General features: G+C 40.9%; 1 protein-coding gene across 18 annotated transcripts in view; it reads right to left on the bottom strand.

The window, feature by feature from the left end:
- ANKRD44 (ankyrin repeat domain 44) overlaps positions 1 to 24,674 on the bottom strand; it is a 311,506-nt gene that overhangs the window by 169,327 nt on the left and 117,505 nt on the right. For 16 of the 18 annotated variants that reach the window (XM_086347858.1, XM_086347867.1, XM_086347758.1 and 13 more), the window contains one exon: positions 16,760 to 16,843. The exons of 1 other annotated variant lie outside the window; for it this stretch is intronic. In XM_086347858.1, coding sequence (XP_086203984.1) covers positions 16,760 to 16,843 — 84 coding nt within the window. Of the gene's footprint in view, positions 1 to 16,759; positions 16,844 to 17,472; positions 17,614 to 24,674 lie in introns of those variants that run through there. One more of the 18 variants, XM_086347802.1, reaches the window with a different exon arrangement.

Here is a 24,674-nt window from a genome sequence, read left to right as displayed (position 1 = left end):
CATTCCATAATAGTATATCTCAAAGTATATCACATTGGTTCTGAGGATTGGTTCCAGGTGACAGCTTAAAAAAAAAAAAAAGTAGGCATTTGAAGCCAAATGAATTTGAAAAACACTATGTCAATGAAAGTTAAACAGGTTTCCTTATAGTAGGAATTTCCAGAAACTTTAATATAGCAATATACATTGTGAATCATGAAAACAAGGAAATTTGCAGTAGAAGTACTTCCCAATTTTATTTAGCCACAAAATATCTCTTTATTTTCCCTTCTAAACACTAGTCAAATTTATTGTGGTCTCTGAAAAACACATTTTGGAAAATGTTGTCATAATGTATTCTTCCCCAGAGAAAATCTTAACACCATTCCAATTCTTTGTGCTCACAGTGATATTAATAATGTCTGAGTCACTGGCTTAAAAAGCTTTGTGTATCTTCATTACTTATGCTCTTTCCTAGATTTGAAAATAAAAGTGTAAATTAAGCACATCTTCTACATGTTCTTAAATATCAGTAAAAAGAATTCTGATCTTTGTTAAAGCTTTAAATGTTTATAAAGTCAAATATAGAGGAATAGAAAATGGTGGCAGTTTCAAGTTGAATTAGAAAAGCCGAGTTTAGTCTCTTGTCCTGCCCTGAAGTAGACAGTGAGGAGATTCACTATTTAAATTGCAAGAGAAAAGTCCTCTAATGAGCATCAGAGAACCAGCTTCCTGTCTGGGGCTCTGGGAGAGCCTTAGTTTTCTTTTCTAGCTGAATGGGGGAAAGACAGATTCTCTGGCGATGGAGTGGAAAACTGCACAAGTGACTGAAAAATTATTGGCCCCAGCTGACAATCAGTAACCTTGAAAAGGCTGAGCCAGCTTGGAAATAGGAAGTTAAAATATTCATGCCAAACATCCAGTGTTTACTTAATCAGGGCTAATGATTAGCTTCTTAATGAAATTTTATAAGCTCAGTTGCACACAGAAAACATTTGTTTCACTAAAAGCAAATAGGTCTGTTTGTACTATAATCAGACATCTGGAACACAGAAGACCCCCCAACCCTCAGGAGTACAAAGGCAATTCTGTTTGGAGACTTCCGGTCATTTTTACAAAGATGAGAGTGATCAAAATGTGATGGGAGAGAGAGGGTGGAGACCAAAAAGTTTACCATGAACACATCTACCACATTCAATGGTTTTGAAACTGCAGAATTTAATGCCATAGATCCTAACATAAGAGTTCTGGCCACGCAGGGTCTGTGCAGTAACAGAACGATTCTACTTCTATTGCAGCACTGACCATTTCCTCTGATAACCTGGATAAATATCTGTCTCAGCCACCTGATCATGTGATCCACCAGGAGGACCAGAACTCCGTTCTAGTCACCTTACAGTTCCAGCCCCCGCACAGTGCTGGGAACATGGGAGATGCTCAACAGACATCTGCTAATTGAACTGAAGTGAGATAGCCATGGTTAGGTGGTTGCTGCTGCTGCTAAGTCGCTTCAGTCGTGTCCAACTCTGTGTGACCCCATGGACTGCAGCCTACCAGGCTTCTCCGTCCGTGGGATTCTCCAGGCAAGAACACTGGAGCGGGTTGCCATTTCCTTCTCCAGGTTAGGTAGTTAATTAACGCCAATTTTTTGAAAAAAATGTTTTCAATTTCTTCATTTTGGGCTGTGCTGGGTCTTCGTTGCTGTGTGGGCTTTTCTCTAGTTGTGGCGACCGGGGGCTCCTTTCTAGTTGTGGTGACAGGCTTCTCAATGCAGAGACTTCTCTTGTTTCAAAGCACAGGCTCTAGGGTGCTCAGGCATCAGGAGTTGCAGCATGTGGGCTCGACAGATGTGGCACACAGGCTTAGCTGCTCTATGGCAGGCAGGATCTTCTCGGATCAGGGATCGAACCCGTGTCTCCTGCATTGGCAGACAGGTTCTATGCCAATGAGCCACCAGGGAAGGCCCCCAAATGCGTTTTAAATGGTTTTTATTTTTTAGTTTATTTATTTTTGGCTGCACTGAGTCTTCATTGCTTGCGAGGACTTTTTCTACCTGTGGCGAGTGGGGACTACTCTTGGTTGCGGTGTGCGGGCTTCCCATAGAAGTTGCTTCTCTTGTGGAGCATGGGCTCTAGGTGCGTGGGGTTCAGTAGCTGTGGCACAAGGGCTCAGCAGTTGTTGCTCTGGGCTCTAGAGGACACACTCAATAATTGCGGTGTACGGGCTTAGATGCTCTGCAGCATGTGGAATCTTCTCGGACCAGGAATCAAAAATCTGTGTTCCCTGCACAGACAGGTTCTTGGCAGACAGATTCTTTTCCACTGTGCCACTAGGGAAGTCCTAAATAGTATTTTAAAATATTCAAGTTTAGTAAGGTTCAAGGAAACATACCAATTGAATCTAGGAAATGAAGTAACAGGACCTATTTTGAAATTGATAAATTGACAAACATTAAATCTGACCGTTTCTCCAGAAACAAGATACTCAGTGGGTAGCCTGGATGGATTTTTATTAGCAAAATGAAAAAGAGGGTCAAACATGTGATCTTTCTAGAACATTTTCACATTTAGCCAAAGACTACTGAGTCATTGATTCCACTGGTGGCACTCATGGTAAAGAATCCCCTTGCCAATGCAGGAAACGCAGGAGATGCGGGTTCAATCCCTGGGTCGGGAAGATCCCCTGGAGGAGGAAATGGCAACCCACTCCAGTATTCTTGCCTGGAAAATCCCACAGACAGAGGATCCTGGTGAGCTACAGTCCATGGAGTCACAGAGTCAGATATGACTTAGTGACTGACCACGAGCACAAACTGAATCATTATTCAAAATTGTGGGTGATAAATCTTCCTTAACTGTTACAATTATACCTACAATTATATCTGCAAAATGCTTTATAAATAAAGCTTTGTCCTCTAACAAGTCTGCTTTTAATAGGAGACTTGGAAGAGGATATTTGCATGTGTCCTAAAGAAATCCCAGGCATTGAAGTTAATCTGTACCGATGCATGAAGTCAAGTTGTCATACGTTGCAAAAACAGACTTCCCTGACATTTATTATAGAATATTGTCAAAAGCCAAGAATTCTGAATATTACACTTTAGGGAAACTCAACGTATTTGTTCTCAAGTTTTCTCTCCTTAAGAGAAAAACCACTAGAGCTTCTCTAATATGGGGGAACTATATATTGAAATATGTGGTTTATCTCTGAGGGAATTCTATTTGCTTTATTGAAATATGATGAACAAAAACTTAGATATTTGAAGTATGCAATGTGATGACTGATATACATATACATTATGAAAAGATTTCTTCATCAAGTTAACACATCTATCACCTCACATATTTACTTTTTAAAACAGATTCTACATGTAAGTGATTCCATGTGGTATCTGTCTTTCTAGTTTATTGCATTCAATGTCCTTCAGGTTCATCCATGTCGTTGCAAATGACAGAATTTCCTTCTTTTTTAAGGCTGAATGATTATTCCAATATTTGTATTCTAGAATATATAAGGATAAAAATCACAATTTCTTGAAAAAGATACTTTTATAATTAAATGTATTCAATAGCGAGTAAAATTAAGATTCTAAAAATACCATTAACAATAATTTTACCTTTACAAAGGTACAAATCTTACTGGTCCCCCTTTTTTTCAAATGTATAATTTGATACGTTTTTAATTTTTAATAGTGTGGTAAAACACACATAACAAAATTTACCATCTTACTTTTTACCCATTACTACGACTGATGCAGTTGTTACCACAGATCAGATTCAGAGAGTCCCTGACAAAAGGGACTTCTCCTCTTTAATAAAACAGCCATTATTACAAGGCTCTTGGCCAAGAATGGACCCACTGTGATGAAATCCTAGAAGGAATATTGTAGAAATATGAAATCTATGAAATAAATTTTTGTGGCATATAGCCACATAGATAAATCTTGAGCACATAATGTTGAACAAGAAAAAGCAAGTTACAGAGGCTATAAACAGCTTGCTTAGTTAAGGTATTTAAAGATACACAACACCATCTATTGTTTTGGCATCTATGTAACACACACACATAAATTTAAAGGTATAAATAAAATCAGAGTATATAAACACAAACATTTAAACTTCAGGACAGTAGTCCCTGGGGAGAGAGATGGGGGAGGTGGGGTGATGGGTCAGGAAGCCTAAAGAAACGTCAGCTCTGTTCATCTGATCCTAGCTGATGCCAGATGAGGGTGATTCAGTGGGAACAAAGCCATGTCCCAGCTCCAACGGAGCAGACGTGCTAGTGGAGGGAAACAGACAGAAGACAAATAAATGCACTGAACACGTGAGGCAGTGAAAGCGCTAGCAAGAGAGGTTAGAGGCTGGTGGAGGGAGGCCGTTTTACAGAGGAAGTTTGGGGATGGTGTCTTCTCAGGTAAGGTGGTGCTAATGCAAAGACTCAAATGACGCGAGGAGCATGTGTTTATATGGGGAAAGCTCTTCAGCTGTAAAATTCCATTTTGTTTCTCTAAGTAAATCAGGTAAAATGTTAGTATTTCTTCCATTACAGTAGTGGGCTCATGGTTGTTTTCTGAATGTTCAAATATTTTCATAATAAAACAAGAAGATTAAAAAAAAGAAGAAAGCCCACCACCATCACTTCTTCGAAGATTAGGAGGAAGGATGTCAGACATCTCCAGATACCGTCCAAATGAAGTATCTTGAGCCTGTGACTGCAGATCTTATTTCCTTAGGGATCCTGCATACATTGGGGCCCCCTAAGAAACAGTAATAACCCCAGCACTGGACATGCTGCCTGGCCATTAGGTTATGCACGCTTGCCTGCTATTCCATCCACCTACCCATCCACCAACTGACCTAGCTATCCATCCACCCATCTATCTTTACCTCCCAAATAAAACATATGCCTGCTCAAACACCCTTATTTGAAAAGGAGAGGGCAGATGATAAAGAGACAATACAGCATATATGTTTTAAATAGAGGGAAAGGACATAAGATATAAATCAACATGAAGCACTGATGACAAAAGACAGGACCTCTGAGATCTGGCGAGGAAAACACAGTGTGTGTATCTGCGAGCCACAGAGATCTACCATTTACATCATGCTCCAATGTTACCTTGCTCCCTCCCCTCTCCCAAGGAAAGGGAAGGTATCTTAGTGATGTTATGTTCCCACGTGCACAGAAAATCAGGGAGCAAGGGTGGAATCACAGCTGCATGGATACCTCAAACTCTTTTTTTGGAGATAATGTAATTGAATAAGAAAATGTGAGGAAGTACATGGGATGTCAGCTCTAATGCTACACCTCTAGCAGGTATTTAATCAATATTTGGTGAATGGATGAATGTATATGAGGTTGACTTACAGTAAGATTTTATGAATGATGTACTTTTTTGTACTCAGAGCATTTCCCAGGTCACAAAATTCTTTCAAAGGTCATGGTTAGCCCCGACACCTCTCTCTCATAATAAACAATTCTTTTTAGCCAACCATCTAATGAGGTTCTAGACAATACATAAGCCATCGTGTCCTTAGTGGAAGTGTCCTTGGGGTTGGCGGGTGGGATTCCCTGCTTCCACCTTTCTAAAGCTATCTGAATTGGGATGTGATGGCTGGATCTCAAGCAGACATTCTGGACAATGAGATAGAAGCCACCTACCAAGGACGGCAGCACAAAAAGAGACAAAGGCTGGATCTTACCATCACTGAGCACAGGCATACCTCATTTTATTGCACTTTGCTTTACTGCATTTTGCAGATACTGAGGTTTGACTTTTTTTTTGCTTTGTTTTTTTACAAATTGAAGGTTTGTGGCAACTTTGAGTTGAGCAAGTCTACCAGTACCTTTTTTCCAACTGCATTTGCCCACTTCATGTCTCTGTGTCACATTTTGGCAATTCTCACAATATTCTGAAGTTTGCCATTATTTTTCTACATGTAATGGTGATCTGTGATCAGTGACCTTTGATGTTACTATTGCAAAATGATTATGACTCACTGCAGGCTCAGAAGATGGTTACCTGTTTTTTAGCAATAAAGTATTAAGGTATGCTGGGTGGCTCAGACCTTAAGGTATTACTGGTGGCTCAGACCAGTAAAGAATTTGCCTGCAATACAGGAGACCAGGGTTCAATCCCTGGGTCTGGAAGATCCCCTGGAGAAGGGAATGGCTACGCCATCCCCTGGAGAAGAGAATTCCATGGACAGAGGAGCCTGGTGGGCTATAGTCCACAGCATTATAAAGAGTTGGACATGACTGAGCAACTATCACAGTACATTATTAAGGTATGTACATTGCTTTTTAGACATAATGCTATTGCATACTTTACAGACCACAGTGCAATGTAAACATAAGTTTTATATGTACTGAGAATCAAAAATTTCATGTGACTTGCTTTACTGGGATACTCTCATTATTGTAGTGGTAGGAAACCAAACCCGCAATATCTCTGAGCTATGCCTGTACTACGCTAGTCTTGGGTAGCCTACCTCTGAACTTGTACATTGGAAATAAACAAACTTCTATTTTATTCAAAATCACTACATTTTAGTTTTACTAAATGTAAAACTTTTATTTTACTTTTTTAAATTTACTTTTATTTACTACAAGTTACCATTTTCCTTTTATCGGTTTTCTAATGCAGCCAAATCGAATAACATACCAACAAAAATCTGATAATAAGTTTGTTATCAAACTCACTTAATAGATAAGGAACTGAGCCCAGAGTGGATTAACTGGCTCAACAACACACAGAACCCAAGACTTCTGCCTCAAACCTGAACCCAGTACTCTTTTCCCTAACCATAGTTGCATTTTAGGGTGGCTGATAGGGATTCATCATTGTTCTGCTTAGTTGATCAGTCATATCCAACTCTTTGCAATCCCATGGACTGTAGCCCCACCAGGCTCCTCTGTCCATGGGATTTCCCAAGAAAGAATACTGGAGTGGGTTGCCATTTCCTTCTCCAGGGGGATCTTCCCAAAGTGAAAGTTAAGTCGCTCAGTCGTGTCTGACTCCTTGCGACCTCATGGACTGTAGCCTACCAGGCTCCTCTGTCCATGGGATTTTCCAGGCAATAGTACTGGAGTGGATTGCCATTTCCTTTTGCAGGGGATCTTCCCGACCCAGGGATCGAACCTGGGTCTCCTGCATTCTAGACAGACAGTTTACCGTCTGAGCCACCAGGGAAGTCCCAGGCTCCTCTGTCCATGGGATTTTCCAGGCAATAGTACTGGAGTGGATTGCCATTTCCTTTTGCAGGGGATCTTCCCGACCCAGGGATCGAACCTGGGTCTCCTGCATTCTAGACAGACGGTTTACCGTCTGAGCCACCAGGGAAGTCCCAGGCTCCTCTGTCCATGGGATTTTCCAGGCAATAGTACTGGAGTGGATGGCCATTTCCTTCTTCAGGGGATCTTCCCAAACCAGGGATCAAACTGGTGTCTCCTGCGTTGCAGGCAGATTCTTTACCACTGAGCCACTGGGGAAGCCCCTTGATATGGATTATGTACCAATAAATAAGGGGCTTCTCTGCTGGCTCAGATGGTAAAGAATCCGCCTGCAATGCAAGTGACCTGGGTTTGATCTCTGGGTTGGGAAGATCCCCTGGAGAAGGGAACGGCTACCTACTCCAGTATTCTTGCCTGGAGAATTCCATGAATAGAGGAGCCTGGCAGGATACGGTGCATGGGATCACAAAGAGTCCGACATGACTGAGTGATTTTCACTTCACTTCACCAATAAATAAAGTATATCAAGGAGGAACATACAAAACAGTTTGTTGTGAAAGTGTTATATCAAAAATTCTGATCAGGTGCATATGGGAGGTAGGAAAGCCCAGAAGGAGTTTAGGAAGCGGGCTAAAGGAGAAGGTATACTGTACTGCACTCAGGATGACTTCAGAAAGTAACAGCAACAAATCCACAACTGCCCTAGACTGACTGCCGTGAACAACCGTTCAAGCAGGAAGTTGGCAACTGACTTGATTACAACCACCTATGCACCTCCTGGGGAAAAATCCCATCTATCTCCCAGGCTTCTGTCCTAATTATATAATATACATTTAAGCTCTTTGCATTTCTTCTTTTAAAATCAGTTATATAATATTATGTCTATAAAACTACAATTGGAAAGTCCTCTGGCTATAATAATTATATAGTCAGTTAACATTTGAAACCAAAAGGAATATACCCTTGGTAAAAATAAGGGCTGGCACAGTGAATTCATCTAAAATATATGTTATACCCTTTTAATTTGAGCGTATCTTTTAAGAATAATCTGAATATATGGTTCTCTCTGCTCAATTCATTTTAAATGAGTTATCTCTTTTCAACAAAGCTTTAAAATTTTATGATTATAACTACATTCTCATTATAAAAGAAATTAGAAAATAAAGAAGCCCAAAAGTACCTTGAAACTTTCACTGTTTATTCTAACTGAAACTACAAAAATTATTTTTCTGTATCTTATGATATGAAATGTTCCTAAATATAACTAAAAAGACATGAAATTATATGGTATTGCCATCTAGAAGTACTACACAAAAAAGATCTTAATGACCCAGATAACCATGATGGTGTGATCACTCATCTAGAGCCAGACATCTTAGAGTGCAAAGTCAAGTGGCTCTTAGGAAGAATCACTACGAACAAAGCTAGTGGAGGCAATGGAATTCAGCTGATCTAGTTCATATCCTAAAAGATGATGCTATTAAAGTACTGCACTCAGTATGCCAGGAAAACTCAGCATTGGCCACAGGGCTGGAAATCGTCAGTTCTCATTCCAATCCCAAAGCAAGACAGTGCCAAACGATGTACAAACTACTGCATAACTGTGTTCATTTCACATGCTAGTAAGGATATGCTCAAAATCCTCCAAGCTAGGCTTCAACAGTACATGAACTGAAAACTTCCAGATGTACAAGCTGGTTTTAGAAAAGGTAGAGGAACCAGAGATCAAATTGCCAACATTTGTTGGATCATACAGAAAGCAAGGGAATTCCAGAAAAACATCTACCTGTCTTACCTGCCTCCTGAGAAACCTGTATGCAGGTCAGGAAGCAACAGTTAGAACCAAACATGGAGCAACGGACTGGTTCCAAATCAGGAAAGGAGTACATCAAGGCTGTATATTGTCACCCTGCTTACTTAACTTCTATGCAGAGTACATCATGTGAAACGCTGGGCTGGATGAAGTACAAGCTGGAATCAAGACTGCTGGGAGAAAAATGAATAACCTGAGATATGCAGATGACACCACCCTTATGGCAGAAAGCGAAGAGGAACTAAAGAGCCTCTTGATGAAAGTGAAAGAGGAGAGTGAAAAAGCTGGCTTAAACCTCAACATTAAGAAAACTAAGATGATGGCATCCAATTCAATCACTTCATGGAAAATAGATGGGGTAAAAGTGGAAGCAGTTGGGAGATTTTATTTTCTTGGGCTCCAAAATCACCTTGGACAGTGACTGCAGCCATGTAATTAAAAGATGCTTGCTCCTTGGAAGGAAAGCTATGACAAACCTAGACAGCATATTAAAAAGCAGAGACATTACTTTTTAGAGTTCATATAGTCAAAGCTATGGTTTTTCCAGTAGTCATGTACAGATGTTAGAGTTGGACCATAAACAAGGCTGAGTGCTGAAGAATTGATGCTTTTGAATTGCGGTGCTGGAGAAGACTCTTGAGAGTCTCTTGGACTGCAAGGAGATCAAATCAGTCAATCCTAAAGGAAATCAACCCTGAAATTCATTGGAAGGACTGATGCTGAAGTTGAAGCTCCAATCCTTTGGCCACCTGATGTGAAGAGCCGAATCATTACAAAAGACCCAGATGCTGGCAAAGAATGAGGGCAGCAGGAGAAGGACGCACTGAGCGTCCCCCAGAGGACAATTAAGAATGATGCTAACCAGACCTGCCTTCACACATCGTAAAGGGCTGGGAAGGCACATCACTGCAGCCTGCTCAGAGCCCTCTGGAGTTCATGAATCATTCTCTACAGGACATAGGTCATGGCTTCCAAACCACAGCCCCACATCCTGGGCAGTGGTCCAACAAGGAGCGGGGAACGTGACAGTACTGCCAGGCAGATGCTGAGAGGTGAGCACCTACCCTCAGGACAAAAACACCCGTCCCAGAGCTGTGAAGGGGCCTGCAGTCTATCCACTGGCCAGGGAGCCAGAAGTGCTGTCCACACTTGCAGAACACGGGTCACTGCTCTCCCCAGAACCCTGGGTCGTCTGCTTCAGGACTCTGCTTTGGATTTCCAGATCAGGTGGCCAGAGAAACCTTAACTTCTAAATATTTGCTGATCCACAGTTAGCAAAACGGTGGCCTGCAAGCTGGATTTGGCCCACAGATGTGTTTTCTTTGGCCTAAAAGATGTTGGATCATTTTTTTGGAATAAGCATTGAACAATTTAGAGATTTCCTGTACTTTCTCTTAGAAACTTAAGTCTGGGCCACACCGAGCCTGTATTCTTGTGCAGAAACATTCAGCGAGAGCTGAGCGGGTCATCACCCCCAGTGACAGTATGCCTCCTGACCCTTGCCTGTAGCCTCCTTACTCCCAGCGGTTCCTGATTTAGGTCTAATTTAGAGGGTCTGTAAAGCTAACAAAATAACTCAGGTCTTTATCTCCATATAAAATTCCTTATTTAAAAAAGAGAAAAAAAATCAAGATATACGAAGGTGAAGGAAAATATACCAAAGTCTAGAAGCTTAAAAGCCTGTGTTATATAGCTTGTATTTGTCATGTTTTCATGACATGATAGAAAGAAGCTGAGAGAAGTTTAAAAAGGCTGTTAAATTTATCACTCAAAATTCTTTAGGTAGAGTCAGATTACATCCTTCTGGATGGATTCAAAAAATTATTCTATTTTTAAAAGAAACAGTGCACATGTCCAGTTATAAAGTAAATAGGTCATGGGGATGTAATGTACAGCATAGTAACCTTAGTTAAAAATACTGTACTGCACATTTGAAAGTTGCTAAGAAAGTCTATCTTGAAAGTTCTAATCATAAGAAAAAATGTTTTTGTACTATGTATGGTATTTTTTTTTTGTAGGTATGGTAACACACATGAGAACAAGTTACAAATTTACTACTGACAATTTGTCTCGTTTATCAGAAAAACCCCTCTCATCAGATAAAAATAATACAGTTTCTTTTTTTCTCACTTAGATCTTGAGATTGGCAGGTCACCATCCTCTGAATTAATGCCCATAGTCAAGATTCACAGCTTTAATGCTTCCTCCACTTTTTTCACTATAAGTACTTTGCAAACATAATGCTAGCTTTCATGTCAAGATGTATTCTAATAGATGCACTCATCATCCCTTCCTACCCTGGAAGTGAAGACAGTAAGCAAAATGCACCAATATATTGGTTTGGCCAAAACGTTTGTTCAGGGTTTTGTAAGATCTTACAGAAAAACCTAAATGAACTTTTTGGCCAACCCAATACCTGGGCCAGATCCTATTATGGCAAATGATAAACATTAATTGCTTGGCAAACTCATTTATTATTTGTATAAAGTAGATGCATTAAAATAATCAACCCAGGGACAACCCAACCGTAAAAAGGCATTTTTAAAACTATTATAACAAAATAAAATTGAATATGCACTGGCAATTAGTTGATACTAAGGAACTATTGCAAATTTTATTCAGTATGACAAAGATTTTGTATGTGTGTGTATTCATATGTTACTGCTAGTTTTAAAAAGAAATAAACTCCATGGGTTTGCTATCATGTGGGACTTACAAATCTTAGAATTGTAGTCTTTCACAGTTTTAAGAGACTGTAAACATCACCTAGTCCAGGCATGGAAAGAAGATTTTAATTTACAGGCCAATTTAAATTTCACAGTGCTGTCCCAAGAAGAAATGCGAGTCTATAAGGCTGAGTGGGGGAAAAAGGTCATGAACCATTAGCAATACTGGCCAAGGACACAAAAAAGGAAAGTGGGGCCATGTATGTTATTACTACTGGTCACCTCTAGAATCTCTAGTCTAATGGTCTTTCAAAGAGTTTATTATTTGTTAAGTCAACTCATTACATCTTTAGACAGCTCTATGAAGTTCTTTCTTTTATTTTGGCCTGAAATCTTATTTTCTGCAGCTTACAATGATGTGACATATAAGAAGAGCTCCAGTTTAATTTGACAGTGCTTGAACTATTTCAGATATTTCTCTCATCTTTCCCAAGGCTAAAACATCACCATTCCTCACTGGGCATGGTTCCCTCCCTGTCTTTACCACTTGCCATTGACAAGCCCCAGTTTGTCTCTGTTGTTATTTCAGTGTGGTATGCAGTAAATGGTCTGCTGATGCCATGTTGTCATAGCATTATCCCAAAAATGTCTTTATTGAGTTCAAGTTTTGGTTTTCAGAATCTCTACATTCATTTAGACTTCAGATGCTCTACTTCAATTTAACCAGTTGGATAAAAGCTTCTAAATCTTTCTATTATCAGCCACATATGGGTCAACTTTAATGGATCTCTCAGAACATATAACTGTCTTCCCACATTTCCAGGCTCTGGCATGCCAGCAACCAGGGAAACCACAGAGAGACTCAGATGACCCTTCCCGATTGTTCTGTGGCTCCTCAAATCCATCTATGAATTTTCAATCTTAGGAAGAGAACTTTTAATCTTACAACTGAGAATGGAGGGCCACTAACTAAGCCAGAACTATCTGGCCACCACTGTCCTTGTTGAAAAATAGGTAGGCTTCCCTGGTGGCTCAGTGGTAAAGAATTAGCCTTCCAATGCAAGAGACATGGGTTTGACCCATGATTCAAGAAGATACCACATGCCACGAAACAACTAAGCCTGTGAGCTGTAACTGTTGAGCCTGTGCCCTGGAGCCCGTGCTATGCAACAAGAGAAGCTACTGCAATGAGAAACGTGCACACCAAAACCAGTGAGTAGCCCCTGCAGCAATGAAGACCCAGCACAGCCAAAAGTAAAAAATAAATAAATTTTTAAAAATTAAAATAGGCAACCACAAATTGGCTCAACATAAGTAATAAAGCAGGTTTAGTCATTCACTCAACATGTGTTGCAAGGACTGAACTGGGCCACTGAGCAAATGAGAATGAGTGACATAGCAGTCATGTCATAAAACACAGTTTCTCAAAAGTAAAACACAGACATAAATAACTCAAGTAAAGTGATCAGTGAGGTACAAAGAGCTAAGGGATTTGGGAGGTGGAAGAGAAGGCAGCAGAAAGGAAGTTGAAAATTAGGCCAACTTAACAGAGGAAGGCGGAGAAAGCAATGGCACCCCACTCCAGTACTTTTGCCTGGAAAATCCCATGGACAGAGGAGCCTGGTAGGCTGCAGTCCATGGGGTCACTAGAGTCGGACACGACTGAGCGACTTCACTTTCACTTTTCTCTTTCATGCACTGGAGAAGGAAATGGCAACCCACTCCAGTGTTCTTGCCTGGAGAATCCCAGGGACAGGTGAGCCTGGTGGGCTGCTGTCTATGGGGTTGCACAGAGTCGGACACGACTGAAGCGACTTAGCAGCAACAGAGGAAGGATCAATAGCAGGCCTGAAAGGACAGGTGGGATCAGAACACTGGAGAAGTGAGAAAAGAAAAAATACCAGGTTGAGTAATGCCGTTTGGTTGATGCATACTGCTACTGGGAAATAAAGTCTGGAAAAACACAAAGAGGCAAAGCTGAATGAGACTCTTCTATCAGGATCAGTCAATCAAAGTGTATTTATACCAAAGAACAGGCAACCCATCAAAAGATACAGAAAGATGAAGATAAAAGAAAGCAAAAAAGTCAGAGCCTAGAGCAGAAAAGAAAAATTAAGTGACTAAATAGGGATAAAGAGAGAAAAGCAAAGGATGAGAAGAAAAGACAAAAACTGTCTTCTCGCTAGCAAGAGGTGCTTCCCTGATTTACTTCCCCTCCTTGACAATGACATGTCTGGGAGCAGCCGCTCTTCTATCCTAAAATGAATCTTTGGGTTTAGATTTCAAATCCAGATTTATCTTCCATCTCCCTATGCCCTTTGTTAACGATCACTTCCCCTAAACTGTCTAATCCACCTCCAGCAGTCACTGTGACTGATTCCGAAGGAATGCCGCCCAAGGAAAACCACTGAAGAGGACAGCTCAGTGTCTGCAACATGCCTGATAACAGAGTAGAGGAGCAAATGATCTTTATACTCCCCTGAGGAAGGGAAAGGGGGATGTGAAGAGGGAGGCTCTAAGAGGTATGAGCGGAGGAAAGAGTCTGTGGACCCAGAAGAGCCACACGATCAACCTAAGAACTCAGGCTCCTCTTAGGCTTGTTTATTCACTCATTTAACCACTCATTCATTCATTCATTCCTCTCTCTTTATCCCACCCTTCTCTGCTGTCACATCCAACAGCTGCCACACATCTAACAGCAACTACAACACACTTTCCACAGCAGCCTCAGTTCATACCTCACTTCATTAGCCCCTCATGATTAACATAGGCCCCTAAATAGTGTCCCAGATTTTCCATTTCAGAAATACAATACGGTATGATTTCTCACTTGTTGCCTTCTCTGCCACGTTGTAAGCTCACAAGGGAAAGAGCTATCTTTTTAACTGCTGTATCCCCAGGACCTTACACAGGATCCAAACTCAGTAATTAACTGTTAAATTAACAACACACTACACAGACGACTAAGGGGTATCATTTGAATTACCTAAAATTCTCTAAAACCAGAAATTAGTGTAGCCAAGACAGCAACTTGTTCACCAAAGTCACTGTTCTCTGACACTTTGGGGACACAGTTACACTAACTTCCCAACCTCTTCTGTAGTTAGCCGTGGCATGGGATGAGTTCCGGGCAGTGGGATGTGAGTAGACGTGATTATGCCACTGCCGAGCTGTCCCATAAAATCCTCCCAGGCTTTGCTGCCACATTCTTTTTTTCCCTTCTTGTTGGGCTGTTGACACACCCCTTGAATGACCTTAGAAGCTACATGCTGATACCTGGGACTCTATGCAGAAAAGAGCCACCCCTCTAATCTGCTCATAAGAGAACTAAACATATCTTATGTTTTCATCTGTGTGTTACAGCAGTTAACCTCCTCTAATGTTTACCAGCTAGTAGCTGTTTGTCACTTTCCTAAGGAGAAATTAAAGGCTTTCAGGGGACAGTACACTCCTTCTTGGTACACAGGACTGACAAAAGTCCTGCTTGTTGATGATTATCAGGGAAGATAGTAACCTTGCCTTGGGCTGGCCTGGGTGTGGCCCACAACACAGAACAGGCTAGATGAATTCTGGTGATGTCAGAACATAGATGATCAACTTGCTTGCCTTGCCTCCTCTCAGAAGTATACGGCCCCATCGGCCCTAGACAAATGCCCAGTTGCCTTCTCAAGTAGTCTGGCCCTGACCTCATCTGTGCTTACCTGGCAAAAATGTCACAGCACACTGCTCTGCTGCTGTCAGTGCCAGCTGGGGAGAAACTGCCAAGAGCTTTTTCAAAAAGCCACAGCAACCTACATTGCCACAGAGCAATGGGTGGCAGTGATGACTCGCCTTCTGAATAAAACATGTGGCTGAGCGGACAGAGATGCAATCTCAGACAGAATGCATTTCCCAGTGGCAAAGCTGTTCTTGCACCGTAGATGTGTCTGAGTCTGTTGTTTCTCCTGAACACTTGGGACTTCAAAGAGAACTCCTCTCCCTGACAGACTGGAGCATGTAGGTAATTGCATTACATTAAGAGAATTAGTAGCATGTACTATACATAATTGCTTGTTCAATCTAGGTCTAGGAAACTATTAAAAGGATAAATTATTGACTAACTCTTTTCACTTTTCCTCATTGCAGGTTTATGTCAAGAACTTCCAGATTCAGTGGTTCTTAATCTTTAGGGGATCACGAACTCTTTTAAGAGTTTGATGAAATGCCTTGACCCTTTCATTAAACAAAACGTCCAAAAATGCACGCACATATTATGTATGATTTCAGGGTACACACAGGACGCCACGTTCATCCACTCATCCCAGGTTCATGGACCCTCTAGTGCAGAGGGCAGCAAATTTTCCCTCCAAAGGGCCAGAGAGTAAATATTTTGGGCAGGCCACATACTGTCTCTGTCACAGGTACTCAACTCTGCTCCTGCAGTAGGAAAGCTGTCCTTCCCATGTTCCAAACAAACTTAATGTGTAGATATCAAAATGTGAATTTCATACAATTTTCCTAAGTCACAAAATACTCTTTTTTTTTCATTCTTTTTTCAGCCATTTAAAAAATAAAAACTATTCTTAGCCACTAGCTTGTACAAAACCAGGTGACAAACCATAGTTTGTCAGCTCCTGCTTGTAAGCCATGGGTTCTCTAGAACAAAGTTTCTAACTCTATTTTCACTAGCTTCTAACTGCAAGTTCACATTTCTTCACATTATGAATGCAGGCAGCAAACCTTAGTGTTGGCAGAAATCATAGGCACATTCACGCCACGTTAGAGTGGTGGCAGGTAACACAAAATATTGATCAGGCTCATCATTATTTTTAAATTATGGCCATTATTAGATCTCCTACTGTATCTTGCCATTTAAATGTGCTGATAAACACATATATTATTATATGAAAATTTTGATTCAATATATTTCAAAATAATTGATTTCCATTTGAATCTTATATATTTTATTTACAGCATTTCAAAACAGAATTCTGAGAAGTGGGCCAGGGCTTTCACCAGACATCAAAAAGGTCCATGGCACAGAAAAGGTGAAGAGGGTCTGGGCAGGCAAAGCCAGAGCATCTCCTACCAGAGCATTCACATCTTCTGTTTTGTGGATGAGCATGCGTATCTCCTCTGGATCACCGCTGAAGATTGCTTGGACCAGTGGTGGCTGTAAACACAGGAGAACTGGAATTAGAACTATACTTAAATCACTGGATTGCACTCAGATGCAGATGGCTAGAAGATCTATTCCCCCAAAGTTTATTCAACAATTATCAATTGGCAGACAAAGATGAATATGGCTCGGGTCCACCCTTGCTCAAAGTGCAGTAGGGGAGTTATTTGCATCAAGAAATAACTATAATACGATTTGAAAGCCATGACAGACAGTCACATCTAATCTAGGGCTATGAGTGTAACACAAAAATCACCACTAGTTGAAAATGTCCTTGGATGGTCCTTAAATTACCTATCAAGAATACTACCAAATCTGTGTTTTTGTGCATAGGGTCCCCTGCCATTCCCCAGCTTCTCACTAGACAATGCTCCCTGGACCTTTTAAACGATTCTGTTCCTAGAGGATGTTAGTGGCCATGTTTCTGGCCTCCTGAACGCTTGCTTTTTTGTCAAAGTTTGGAAAAGCCTTTAAAGCATTCCTCCAACACTTCCCAAAGCTTAGCCAATGAGCACTGAGTGTTTTAGAGGTGATTACCTTCCCATCTATTCAAAGTAAGTGGTATAACGGTGGGGTGGGGAGGAAGAAGGGAGGCATTACTGAACATGTATCATTGAACTCACCTAGATTAAACAAGCCCAGCACGTGGTAGATGGATTTATAAACTTGATGGAAAGCCAGCTGAAAGAAAAACTGGCTCTGCTTGGGTGGTAGAGTGAGAAGAGTGTCCAGAAAAGCTTCATGGAAGGCACCTTCATGAATGCCTGTGAGTTTGCAAAGAGAAGAAGGATATGGTGGCCAGGGAATCAGAATGTGGAAAGGTGTGGATATGCTAAGAGCCTGATATGTTAGAAATGCTGTCATCAACCTGGTGACCAGGGTGTGGGAGAAAAGAGCAAAAGGGGTGGGCTCTGGGGTTGGTGCTGGGCTCCCCCACCTGGTGAAGGATCCGGTTGAAAGCCAGTTCTGCCACCTGCCAGTTACACGTTGAGCCCATTTGCTATGTGTAATCTGGGGCCAAACATGATCTTTGTTGTCCAACCCATCAAAGGGTTGGTTTTAGGAACAACTGAGATAACATATGAGAAAACCTTCTATAACCCCACATGCTGTATGCTAATTCGCTTCAGTCATGTCTGACTCTTTGCGACTCCATGGACTGTAGCTCACCAGGCTCCTCTGTTTATGGGATTCTCCAGGGAAGAATACTGGAGTGGGTAGCCATACCCTCCCCTCCAGGGGATCTTCCTGATTCAGGGAAGGAATCCAGGTCTTTTATGTCTCCTGCATTGGCAGGTGGGTTCTTTACCACTAGCACCACATGGGAAGCCATACAACCCTATCCAAATAACAGATGTTTTCACTAAGAAATGTTTATGATGTCAATATGGAGTATTTGACAATTTTTTTTTCAAAGTTTAAAACCTTGGTAATAACACACATGCACACACAACACACATATATTTACTTATAAGTTTTGGAAATACTTTAGTCCTAGCAGGCAATTGGACGGTGGCAGTTTCCCAAACTTGTCTGATCGTAAGTATTGCCTAAGATGCTTACTAAAACAATATTCCCAGAACCCTTCCCTGCAGATTCTGGGGTGGGATCAGAAAACCCAGACTTCTAATAATCACCCACTTACTTATCGGGAACTGTGAGCACTGACCTAAAGTGACATGGTTAGAATTATCTGCCTCAATCTCTATGCAATCTATATGAAATTCTAAGTCCTGACTTTCCCTACAAACTTTCTTTTCTATTTTTTACCTTCCTGTTGCCTTTCTTACAAGTTTTGATGATGTTCCTTGTTATTTTAGGGGACCAATATAAGTATTGTCAGTAGAACATGGTAAGATTACTTAAGGAAACATTATATTTTAAAAAATGTTAGGGACTTCCCTGGTGGCCCAGTGGTTAAGACTTTGTGCTCCCAATACAGGGGACACAGGTTCAATCCCTGGTCAGGAAACTAAGATATCTCATGATGCAGGGCGTAGCAAAAAATATATATATATTAAATTGCAGATAAGTATTACCACCTGTCAGGAATTTGTCCACAGTTTTCCCTCTGCCATCAAAGTTTCCAGCAAGTAGACAGATGTATATCTTTTTTTGGTCCCAAATACTCTCTTAATCCTACCTTCTTGCCAAGGTGTCTGATTCAAAGATAGTTTCTCAAATTACCAACAATTAAGTAGCAGGAAAGAAGTCTTGAAAAGAATGCAAGTTTGAGCAGTTGGTGGGAGCAGACACTCTGCCCAAGATAATAAGTTCCTTCCCTACACTTGCTGACTACCTGCCACGTCTCCAGATACCCTGCCTCATGGCAAGGACCATATTACAAGTAAAACAGACAGTCATATAAAGTCAGGATTTCAACAAAAATATCTGACTCTGGTATATCTACTTCATAATTCTCTATCTGCTGTGCCTATTGCCAAATGCTTGTGCATATTTTTCTGCCTTTTTGAACCTTAAGAGAAAGCAAATACCAAACCCCAATAACCCAGGGATGACAAGCAGAGGCAGATGAGATTTTAGTGTTGAGTCAACAGTGATCAATCAACAGTTGAGAAGTTAAGATTCTGAGAAACAAACCCACCCCAGTTTAATGCACCACTGGTTAGTCACTTTAAGGAAACACAGCTAGATAAGCAAAGCTTCTCTTCACTCTTGAGTGAAAGAATGCACGCAGATATTCAGTCCTCACACCACTCAAGAAAGGCAAGGGTTCCAAGCTATGGCTGGAATGTACCCAAGGATAGCCACCCTGCAAAGCTGCCAGACAAGGATGCCAGCACAGCCCTCAGCAGGGAGTGGCATGTAGAGCTTTCCAAACACCTCCAGGCCCAGTCCCTGAGACCCACTGGAAGGTTATCATCAATGCAGAGAATTCCCAGCAGAGAATGGTATGCATACTTCCTCAATGCCTCCCAGTCTCGCTCTCTGCTAAAAGATGCTTTCGCGAGTATTGTCAATGCTCAAAATTCCTAGCATCCATTGGGAAGAAGCTGACAATTGTAACTCTTTCAGTCACATGTATACATGAATAAACCCACATATACATGGCTACATTTTGCCCATGTATGTACTCATCTGCATCTACATTCACGTCTGTATGCACAGAGATACATGCTGACTGACACACAAATCCCTCCCACTCCCTGTGGAATAGAAAAGTGCTGGTTCTCCAAAGTCTTGCTAACCGGACATTTCTGCCCCAGCTGGGCTGTGTGGCCACTGTGACATCATTGTTTTCACAACTGTGAATCCAGGCACTATGAGATCCAAATCAGAACTTCAGACACATGCTTTGCCATGTGTTTGCATGGATGAAGTTCTTAAACTAAATTTCTATAACTCTTGAGCTAGTGGTACTTCTCTAAAAAAACCCACAAAAAACAGTACAGGCATTTCTTTTTTTCTCTACACTTCCGAATAAAACACACCCATATAACACTTTGACATTCCCTTTTGTTGGGATTTTAATTGGATCCTGCTGTTTTATGTTTCCCTAGCATATTAAAAAGCAGAGACATTACTTTGCCAACAAAGGTCCGTCTAGTCAAGGATATGGTTTTTCCAATGGTCATGTACTGATGTGAGAGTTGGACTGTGAAGAAAGCTGAGCGCCGAAGAATTGATGCTTTTGAACTGTGGTGTTGGAGAAGACTCTTGGGAGTCCCTTGGACTGCAAGGAGATCCAACTAGTCCATCCTAAAGGAGATCAGTCCTGGGTGTTCATTGGAAGGACTGATGCTAAAGCTGAAACTCCAGTACTTTGGCCACCTCATGCGAAGAGTTGACTCACTGGAAAAGACCCTGATGCTGGGAGGGATTGGGGGCAGGAGGAGAAGGGGATGACAGAGGATGAGATGGCTGGATGGCATCACCGACTCAATGGACATGAGTTTGAGTGAACTCTGGGAGTTGATGATGGACAGGCAGGCCTGGCGTGCTTCGATTCATGGAGTCGCAAAGAGTCGGACACAACTGAGTGACTGAACTGAACTGAGGCAAACACTTGCCCCGAGAATAAATATTTGGGAAAAGATATATCTAAATACTGTCTCTATTACATGATTTTAAGAAAGACGGAATATTCTAATTACAGTACTCTTGTTCATAAATACCAAGTACTTATACTCTGTTGACTATTTATTTGGAAATCACTGTATCTTTTGCCTTGACCTTGATAGGGCCTTCCATGCAGAAGAACAGAGTCCCAAGCCTTGGCATGAACAACAATTTTTTTTAGAAGTTTCACCCATTTCAATGCTAGTATATACAAAATACAAGTCCTTTGTGTGCAAATTTGAATAAATACATTTTTAACAAGGGTCAGAGTTGTGAAAACAAATAGTGGCAGGAAAAAGAGAGAGATTCTAATGTCATGAAACCACTGGTTATCAATCCCTAAAGAAATTTAAATTCTTAAAAAGAGATATGCAGCTTCAGTTACCAGAATTGTTTTAGCATGTTTAGCAGCTGTAGACTGGAAATGATTTCCATGTGCTGTGGATACTGGCACAGTCCCTCATGTAGATTCAGAAGGATGCTCCCTGGGCTTGCTTAACCAATGGCACAAGTAGGGGCCAATATTCAGATGGTACCTATCCTTGTCTTTCAATACCACCAACTACCAGCACTCTATTGGTAGAAGAGTGAACTGGTAGGGCTGTTCACACTTGCCAGAAGTGTGAACAGCTGCCTTCTAGACGTGACTGTCTGCCAGCCTGATGACATTTGACCCCTGTAAGACAGAAGAGTAGAGCAGAAACCCCTTGAATTTGGCAACCATTATGAACAATGTGGCCATTGCTGACATTAGGAAGTGAAAATCTATCCGCAAAAAGCCACTTTCACTTTCACTACCCACATCCCCTATCAGCCCACCCACTACAGTATTTTTCTATTTTATTCTCAGTCTTTGAGAATAAATGAGGAAAATATCCAATTCCCAAATATAAGATGCTAAATCAAATAAATGTACTGACAACAGTATTCTCAAACTGTGGAGTAGAGTAACAATTCCACTAGGGGGAGCAAGAAGGTAATTTGTTACCTGGGAGGTAAGAGTAAATATTCAAGTTGTGTGATTAAGGTAGCTGGTAAGTAAGTGAAGTCGCTCAGTCGTGTCCGACTCTTTGCGACCCCATGGACTGTAGCCCACCAGGCTTCTCTGTCCGTGGGATTCTGCAGGCAAGAATCCTGGAGTGGGTTGCTGGAGGATCCACTTTACTCAAGACATGAAAGGATTCAAGCTTCTGGGAGAAATCTTAGTAATAAGTAAACACAACCTGTATTACACCCCAAAACAAAAATTTTTTAAACTTTCCTATTGATCCCCAAGGGTCCAGGTTTTTAGGAAGAATAAAGCTATTTAAAACTCAGGTGTTAAAGAATTATTTTCTTCACGTACAAAATCCAATTATTTCCTCAACTGCACTTTTTAAAAGTGCTGCTAGTGGTATCAGATATGCCTCTGGCTTAGGAATAAAGTTCAACTATGAGGAAAGCACAGGTGGTTTAAAGGATCCACTCAGTCCTGCCTTGCAAGGACAGATCCCCATCGGTTAGCACCCTCCAAAATCTTCTATTGAAACTAACAATTTGATTTTAGCTAAAACCACTGTATAGTGCATTTCACTTTGTCAGAGCTGCATATTCTTTTCTAATATGTTGGCTTTGGAAGATAAACAGTGACAGAGGCTGTCGCTGAGCATCTGAAAATATAGCCCATGGTAGGAAGTCCAAGAAGATGCTCCAGCATTACATTCCAAGTTGTTGGTGTGCTGTTTGACTTTTTCAGATTAGACTGAATAAGTAAAGATTCCAAGTCTAAATGAAAACATCTTGCATTCTAATCAGGAGTGAGTTTTGGGAATCAATCAATAGCCAAGAGGGAAAAATGATATTCCTAAACATCTGTCCACACTTAAGTATTCTGAGTACAGTATGTCATTAAAGCAGGATGGGATCATGTTATTAGTAGCTAATAGCTGATATAGCAATAATCTGACCATGTGAAACCATCAACTTATATGAACATGCTGAAACACTTCATTAGGTAACAACTGGTTTTTGTGTGAGGCAGTGCTTGCATTTTTACAAAAGGATAATAAAAATTTGCTCGAGTCACAAGATTTAATGGACAAAACTTGTTAGCTCTATTCATGTGGGTCCTGCCTGCTGTGTGATCTGCTGACAGAGTGCCATTGAGTGCTTCCTGAATACAGATCACTCCTTACTTGGGAAGAAGTTCACTCCATCATAGAAAGACAATGATGATCGTAAAATCAGAATCTGTTTCCCTTCAGAATTGTACAAAATATACAGTTATGAATCCTCATAAACATTTTTAATGCAAGACTACATGACTGAAAATGTCTCCTACAAACTATGCCACAAAGTGTCCATAATATTTCCAATTTTTGTTCTTTTCCTTTTATTTTTTTTACTTTACAATATTGCATTGGCTTTGCCATACATCAACATGCATCCACCACGGGTGTACACGTGTTCCCCATCCTGAACCCCCCTCCCACCTCCCTCCCCATACCATCCCTCTGGGTCATCCCAGTACACCAGCCCCAAGCTTTCCAATTTTTTATTAAAAACAGAAAAAAGCATAAAACTCAAAGTATCAGTAATACTCTATTGTAGAGATTTATTAACTTTACACTTGTGAAAGAAGAACTACAGTTAATCAGAAAATGGAAAAATTAATTTATCCAACCTTTTCCAAAATGATTATGACACGTAGGCATTGACTATGATATAATTATTCAATGACCAGTTATTCAGTTTCTGGAACATTCATTTCCTTTGCATCACCTTCCTTTCCTGAGACTCTCCTTAAAGAGAGATCTCTCTGCTCTTTAAGAGTGCTTATTAGCACCTTCACCAGGAGTGCTGGCCAGAGGAAAAATGAAACCCAAGTGTCAAATTTTCTACTAGATATTTACAAAAGGTTAGGTAAAAGGAAATGATGAAACAACAGTAACTGTAAGCTTGCAATCTGGAAGCAATGTTGATTTTTATGGACCTGAGATCTCTTTCTTCTACCACAGGAGGGAGACCCATGTATGGTATCAGAGAGACTTTGGGTTAAATCTTAGCCATGGTTTCCTCATCTATAAAACAGGGTCATCACATGACCCTGTTTTATAGATGAGGAAACCACAAGCAAAGCTCCAATAGTACGTGAACCAAGAACTTCCAGATGTTCAAGCTGGATTTAGAAAAGGTAGAGGAACAAGAGATCAAATTGCCAACATCCGCTGGATCATAGAAAAAGCAAAAGAGTTTCAGAAAAACATCCATTTCTGCTTCATGGACTATGCCAAAGCCCTCAACGTGTGGATCACAACAAACTGTGGGAAATTCTTAAAGAGATGGGAATACCAGACCACCTTACCTGCCTCCTGAGGAATCTGTATGCAGGCCCAGAAGCAACAGTTAGAACTGGACATGGAACAACAGACTGGTTCCAAATAGGTAAAACAGTACATCAAGGCTGTATATTGTCACCCTGCTTATTTAACTTCTATGCAGAGTACATCATGAGAAACGCTGGGCTGGATGAAACACAAGCTGGAATCAAGGTTGCTGCAAGAAATATCAATAACCTCAGATACGCAGATGACACCACCCTTACGGCAGAAAGAGAAGAACAACTAAAGAGCCTCTTGATGAAAGTGAACGAGGACAGTGAAAAAGCTGGCTTAAAACTCAACATTCAGAAAACTAAGATCATGGTATCTGGTCCCATCACTTCATGGCAAATAGATGGGGAAACAGTAGAAAGAGTGACACACTT

The sequence above is a fragment of the Bos grunniens genome, chromosome 2 (assembly GCF_055505025.1).
Source record: "Bos grunniens cultivar Pamir isolate PY7600 chromosome 2, Bosgru_T2T1.0, whole genome shotgun sequence".
NCBI lineage: Eukaryota > Metazoa > Chordata > Mammalia > Artiodactyla > Bovidae > Bos > Bos grunniens.
This window is presented reverse-complemented; position numbering and strand designations above follow the sequence as displayed.